Source organism: Leptinotarsa decemlineata, unplaced genomic scaffold, assembly GCF_025532065.1.
Source record: "Leptinotarsa decemlineata unplaced genomic scaffold, Ldec_3_MD MMD2_tig00026369_RagTag_RagTag, whole genome shotgun sequence".
NCBI classification, from domain to species: Eukaryota; Metazoa; Arthropoda; class Insecta; order Coleoptera; family Chrysomelidae; genus Leptinotarsa; species Leptinotarsa decemlineata.
Genome location: NW_027412709.1, coordinates 5157721 through 5165154, shown reverse-complemented (window position 1 = coordinate 5165154; position 7434 = coordinate 5157721). Strand labels below are relative to the sequence as shown.

General features: G+C 35.3%; 1 protein-coding gene across 1 annotated transcript; it reads right to left on the bottom strand.

Annotated features, from left to right (window-relative positions):
- Nucleotides 1–248: 248 nt before the first annotated feature.
- Nucleotides 249–5042, bottom strand: LOC141486742 (uncharacterized). The gene has a single exon (XM_074185249.1). It carries the CDS (start codon nt 5040–5042, stop codon nt 249–251), a length of 4794 nt encoding a protein of 1597 aa, XP_074041350.1.
- Nucleotides 5043–7434: the final 2392 nt, after the last annotated feature.

Below are 7434 nucleotides of genomic sequence, written 5' to 3'. Positions count from 1 at the left end.
CCTGGAAACAGTTGTAAAATTTTCCCCAATGGCCAGTTTACTCGTTTTTTGTTGTCACTTCCAATGAGTACAATATCTCCAATTTTGAGTGAAGTTACCCTTTTTTGACCAGTATGGACTAATTCTGCCAGATATTCCTTCCTAAATCGACTACGAAGGCCCTCTCGAAGTTTTTGCAGATACTTGTACCTTTTCAGTAGATGACCTCTATCAACCATATCCAACTCTGGAGTATCGGTGCTTGAGTTTTAACTGATAAACATCAAAGGCGTTAATGGAATCAGATCCTCTTCGCTACTTGAGATATATGTGAGAGGTCGAGCATTAATATTTGCTTCACAGTCACACAAAACAGTCATGAGTTCTTCGTAATTTAACGATGATTTTCCCAAATTACGACGCAATAGTTCCTTTATAATTCTGACTATTCGCTCCCACCATCCTCCCCACCAAGGAGCAGTTGGAGCATTGAAAATCCATTTAATTTTTCTAGTTGTCGAATATTCTTCAATCTCTTTCCACGAAATTTTCTGCAGCAAATTCCAAGTACCTACAAAATTCCCACCGTTATCCGAATAGATTACAGAAATATTTCCTCTTCTCGCCACGAATCGTCTGAGTGCCATCAAGAAATCCTCAGTAGACAGGGATCGCACTAATTCAAAATGTACTGCCCTGTATACCGCACACGTGAAGATAACAATCCAAGATTTCTCGCCTCCTTTAAGAAAAAGCGGTCCTGCCAAATCCACACCAGTTACTTGGAATGGTGAAGACTGTTTGATTCTATTCAAAGGTAACGGTGCATACGGTGTATCTGCGGGGTTTTTCTTATGTTTCATACAAATCAAACATTTTGCCACAACATCCTTGACAAACTTCCTTCCTTTCAGTATCCAAAATTTTTCTCTCAATAATCCTAGAAGAGTTTGGACTCCTATATGACAATGTATTCGATGTTGTTGTCTAATCATTCTTTCTACAAGTTCGTGTTTGTATGGCAATATAATAGGATATTTGAAATCAAATGAATCATCACTTAGGATTAATTTAGTTTTTACCCTCAACAGACCATCTTCTGAACGAAACAAATTGATATTTTGAAGAACGTTCATATTTTCAGAAAAACTTTCATTCTGTATTGCTCTGAATAAACAAATTTCAGCATGTTCAATTTCATCGAAAGTTAATGGACCTGATTTTCTATGATTCTCTTTATTCGCATTATAACAAAATCTGAATAGCCAAGCAATCATCCTAGTAATTTTCGTGAATACAGAAAAATATTTGAATATTTGTGTAAACCACTGGTTTTGATTACTGACACAAGAAGTTACAGTCTTTTTTCTTTCTTTATCAACTTCATCATTCGTACAGTAAATCTCTACGTTTGGCCAGTGTTTTGGATCATTCTTCAACCACTCTGGTCCCTTCCACCATTGTTTCTCAACCAAAGTCTTACTCGAGCAACCTCTTGAAGCAACGTCTGCCGGATTTAAGTGACCAGGTACATGTCGCCAATCATTAACATTGCTCACTGAAGTTATTTCTTTCACTCTGTTACCTACGAAAGTATTCCAGTAACCTTGTGTTTTAATCCATGTGAGAGCAACCATTGAATCACTCCAGAAGTACGTTTTCAGAACACTCAGTTCATTCACACTTTTTACAGTTTTCCAAAGTCTGACCCCTATAACAGTGGCTAACAATTCCAACCTAGGTAGGGTTATATTTTTAGGAGCTATTCTCGATTTGGCCTCAACAAGTTCAACAAACACTCTTCCTTCCACTACATTTCTTAGAAATATGCAGCAAGCATAAGCAGATTTACTAGCATCCGAAAACACATGAATCGTTGCATGGTCATAATCAACTCTTTGGCCACTACTGAGTGATCTTGGAATTTTACACAGACTGAGATAATGTATTTGTTTCAACCACATATCGAACGGTTTCACAATATCACTTGGCAAAACTTCATCCCAAGCAACTTTTAGATTCCAAATTTCTTTTAATAATAATTTTGGAATAAGTGTTACTGGGCATGTAAAACCTATCGGATCAAATACTCTATGTGCTGCTGATAGTATTCCTCTTTTCGTTCTTGGAGTGTTTTCTAATTGAATGAGTGCGTTTACATCACACGAGAGTTCATCATTATGAAAATTCCAAATCAATCCCAAAACATATATATTTTCATTTTGAGCTACTTCATCTTTCATGCCTGAATTGGAATTGGAAGTCCAATCTCTAAGATTGAAGCCTCCCAAAGACATTAATTGTTTGGATTCAATAATAAATTTATTCATATCTTTCTCAGAATCAAAACTACATAAACAGTTATCTACATAAAACGATTTCTTCAACAAATAAGCTGTGTCTTGGAATTCTGGAGGTGATCTAGATAAATGGTAGTTGATAGTTGCAGCTAAAAGGAATGGACTACATTTCAAACCAAAAACTACTCGACGATGCCTAAAAAATTTTATTTTTTCATATGAATCATCTTGCCACCAAAGAAATCTTAGAAAATCCCGATCCTTTTCAGTAACACTGATCTGTAAAAATGCTTTCTCAATGTCAGCTGTTACTCCTATCTTTCCTAATCTGAATTTAACTAAAAGTGATGGGATTAAATCAATCATATTTGGACCTTTTTCTAGACACCCATTCAAAGATACACCTCTCTTATCAGTTGCCGAAGCATCAAAAACCGGCCTCACCTTTGTGGTTATACTGACATCTTTAATGACAGCGTGATGTGGTAAATAGTGTACTTTTTTGTCCTCAGCTTGTTTTGCTTCCTCAATAATTGCCAGTGTTTCCCAGTCATGAAGAATTTTTTCGTATTCTTGTAATTTACCTGTATTTCTTAACTTTTTTGTAGTAGACATCAACCGAGAATTGGCCATTTCATCATTTCTCATTATTTCTGGATGACCTTCAATCCAAGGTAGATGAACTTCATATCTGTTCTCCTTCCAAGTTATCGTTTGATTAAACTTCTTTAAAACTTCTTCTTCATGTTCATCTTTGGTTTTGATATGTGCAACATCTTTTATTCCTATCACATCCAAATTCCATAGATCTGCAATGGAAAACTCAGTAAAACCGGCAAATATAGTAGAATATGTCGAACATTCACTTACTCTCTGACCCATTATTGTCCAACCTAAATAAGTTTCGAGAGCAACGTAGCCATTCATCAAATTTTCGATTTTTCCTGTCAAAAGCTTACCAAAAACATCGGCTCCTAATAATAATTGTATTTCATTTGAAACATCAAAGTTTCTAGTATCACTCAAAATTATATTTCTTTGTTTCAAATAGTCTATAACGGATAAATCAATCAAACGAGGTAAGTTGTTACATATTTTCACTTGTTCCACCACATTCACTTCTGTTTCAAACGTATTATTTGGATTTTGAATAATAATATTATACACATCATGTATTTTTGGTTCTGACTGAAACCCACCAAAAACACCTTGTACAATATTTTCCTGACGAACACTATCCAATCGTAATTCAGCTGCACAGTGTCGTGAAATATATGATCTTTGCGATCCTGAATCAAGTAACGTTCTAATCAATTTCTGTTTGTCATTATTGACAATTTTGACAACAACCGTTTGCAATAGAGTTTCGTTCGAAAAATTGTTAGTTAAAGTATTTTCAACCTTATTGTTTGGATTTTTATCATCTTGATCAGTGATACCTTTCTTCACATGCAAATTAGGACATAAAATGGGGTAATGTTTCTTTGAACATATCAAACACCTAATTACAGCTCGACAATTCTTACTAATGTGATTCAATTTTAAACAAGAAAAACATCCACGTTTTTTCATTATTCTAGATTTTCTTTCATCAATTGAAAGACTTTGAGCTTTCAAACAATCCTTACTTGCATGTGAATTCAAATCGCAGAATAAACAATTATTTTGCTTATCTTTTAAATAATCTTTGGGATTAGCTGTGTACAAAGCAGCTGCTGTATATAATTCGGGCTCACCTTGTTTTGGAAAATATTTATCCTTACTGTCATGATATTTGTTGTGCTCGTGTCCTTTTCCAAATCCTTTTTGTGCCAAATTTATTCGTTCTTCTGACTCAACCTCCATTTTCAAAAAACCTAATAACATATTCAAATAATTAGTACCTTTGGAAGTGTCATTATCATCCTTCTCATTTCGTTGATTGAAATTACGATGTCTTTCCCAAGTTCTTAAAACTTCTGCAGGCAAAGCCGATTCTACAAGAGGGAAAAGCATAGCCGCATATTTTTCGCTAGTAACTCCTAGGGATTCCAAAGCTCTTAACTGGGTTTCAAGTTTATCATACAGATTGGAAAGAGACATACCTGTTTTAGCTTTTGAAGATTGTTGCAGTACAAGTTGTAATAGTTCCCTTACGTAAACTTCGATTAGGAATTCGTCCCTGGCAAAACGAGTCTTCAACTGGTCAATGGCTTTAATGTAATTGGGCCCAGACGGGGGGTAACTTTCTACTAAATCTCGAGCAACTGAACCAATTTCCGTCGCTTGTAAAAGATACTGAAACTTGTCTTCATTATCTATTTCTGGGTCGTTGTGAATCTTCTTGAATTGTCCCCAGAACCCAATCCAGTTCTTCACGTTCCCATCGAATTTCTTCAGTTCTATTCTTGGTAAATGAAATTTTCTCTGAATTTTCTCCGTTATAGAGAAATTGGCACAGCTCAAATTATCTTCTTGGGTCTTCGTAATCTCGTTCAATCGGAATTCGCATTTGGATTTATATTTTATCAGTTCGTCTCTGTAATATTCTACCTCGTCGTACTCCTCTTCTAATTCAATATCATCGATGGCTTCTAATGACAATTTTTCTTTAACTCCTTCATCTGCCTCGAATAATCTGCTACTCTTATCCTCCAATTGTCTCAGTAAAAACAGTAAATCATCTTTGGTCGAATCTCTCAGCTTCAAAGCTCCATCAAGCGCTTCAACAGATTTTTTGAAAAGTCTCCTCAACTGCTGCCTATTTTTCTTCAAACTATCCATCTTTTATGTCCTGTCACGGTCGCCAAATGTTGTAAATGGGATGGATTCTTATTATTTTATCGGTTTTAAAATAGACTTTGACTTTTCTCGTAATGACTTTTAATTAATAATTTTTAACAACTGAACTCTACTCTATACAATAGTTACCAAAAACAAAATTATTCCTATAGGGAGATAAAATATTAACATCGATATATTATAATAAACAATTCCAACAAATACCACGAAGGGCGTTGGATTATATCCGACAGGTGTCAGTGCAGGATTCTTCACTGAAATTATTTCTGCATATGCTGTTGGCGATACAACTGCCGCAATACATTTTCAATAATTGTAACACACTTGCAGAACGGTTTCGGGCTGTTTGGCCACTCGTCAGTGCAAGGTAGCGTCTATCATCAGGATCTGCATGTGAAAAAGGTAACCAACCGCATATCCGAAATTTGCCCAAAAGAAAACTTTTCACATATAGTCAGTGGCATACTTAAAGACTGGCTACAAATTGAGTCATCTAAAGGAACAATTCGTTAGTGTACTGACACCTATCAGAAAACAACTACTTCCCTTGCTGATACCACGAAAGGCATTGGATTATATCAGACAGGTGTGTGGAGTTGAAACTGGCCTGAACAAATCGTTCCTTCAGATGATTTGATTTGTAGTCAGTCTTCAAGTATGCCCACTGACTGTATGTGAAAAAAAATTGAAAAATATATGACATAGAGAGTATTGTTATGGGACAAGATGTAATTCTAGAAATAGCAACATTCTTCAGCTGCTTTTTATGAATTCGGAATGTTTTCTCATTTGAGATAACAAAAGTACCAATTGAAAGTTATAATCCATCACTGTAAACGTAATGCAGTTCTCATGAAATATTGAGTAATGTGTACCATTTGACAAGTGCCGGTTTTGGTTGAATGTGAAGTTTCTATAATAAACAAAATTAATGAAGCACTTTCTCTGTAATCAGGAATGCTGGCAATGTATAAAGAAAACTAGATCTGTTGATGTTATGAATAACTTGTCGTCAAACAAGGCGACATCTCCCAATGGAGATTATGACTTATTCATTTTCGAAGCTTGCGACATGAACAGCATAGTAAATAGCGAAACCAGAGGTGTGTATTTAGAACAACTTGCATTCAATTGATAGTATTTGTAAAAATATTTTTTTGAAACTACTGCCAAAATGTATGAAGATATAAGTACGTAGAATTATTGGCAATGCCAATTTGGAGGAGTAGTACACTGGTCAACACAATTCTTTCCTCGTTCTTATTAACTTCAATTAGATATTCATATGGCCTCGACAATGGAAGAAATATTGTGAGATTGCTAACAGCTTCATTTCTTGAATGAGAGAATGCACCCAACAAGCTTGACATGGTCGTCAGATTCCTTGTGACCCAGTAAATTACCCATGCCGATTTTGATATGAAGTGGCGGAAGTATTATGCAGTGTCGGCTAACTTGAGGCACGTTCATAACCTCAAGACATATTTCGCTAACACAGTAGCTTCTTCGACAGTTAGTTGTAGTTTATGAAAGTACTATGGATCTTTAGCAAGTAACAGCCGAATCAATCAGAAAAATAAACATTCGTAACTGTTTATCCTACCCTACCCACACATTTCGTGACGGATGATGTTGCTTGTCAAAATTGTCCAAGGAAAAAGTGGAACAAGAAAACTTTGTGAATACCCTTTGTTGACATCGCCATCATCAAATCAACACTATGACCTATGATACGTGAATACATCCTTAACTTTGAAATCATTTCTGTATTTTATAATTTTGTCTTTCAAGTCGTCATATGTGCAATAGGTACGGATCCATACCTTGTTACCGTTATGAAGCAAAACATACTTCAAGAGGAAGTTTAATCTTCCTCTTGAAGATGATCACTTGGTGACAGAAACACGTGTGGATGTGTTGAAAATAACGGTTTTGTATTGGGATTAAACTCCGGTAATATTCATTTTGCTGCTGTAAATGAAAAGACGCACATCACTAGGTTGCTAGTGTGCTAAAGTAATGCTAATTTCCTGCTAAAATGCTAAAATTTCAGAAGTTCTTCTCAGTAAGTTTAGATCCCTCACTAAGTCGTTCAGTTCTTCCTGACCGAATATTCTAAAAGGCCAACTTTTCACTCTGGATCAGAGTATCCACTTAATACATTTTATTCAGGTTCACAGAGATTTGAATCGATAAAGATTTGGATGTGATGGGTTTATTTATTTATTTATTTACCAATACAGGGGTTACAAACAGATTAACAAATCCAATAGAGAACCCACTCTATAATTTAAATTTAAATTTTTTGTAAATTACATTGGACAATCGAAGAATAACATAATTCTTACAGGAGTGACAGGGACAACAGAAATGA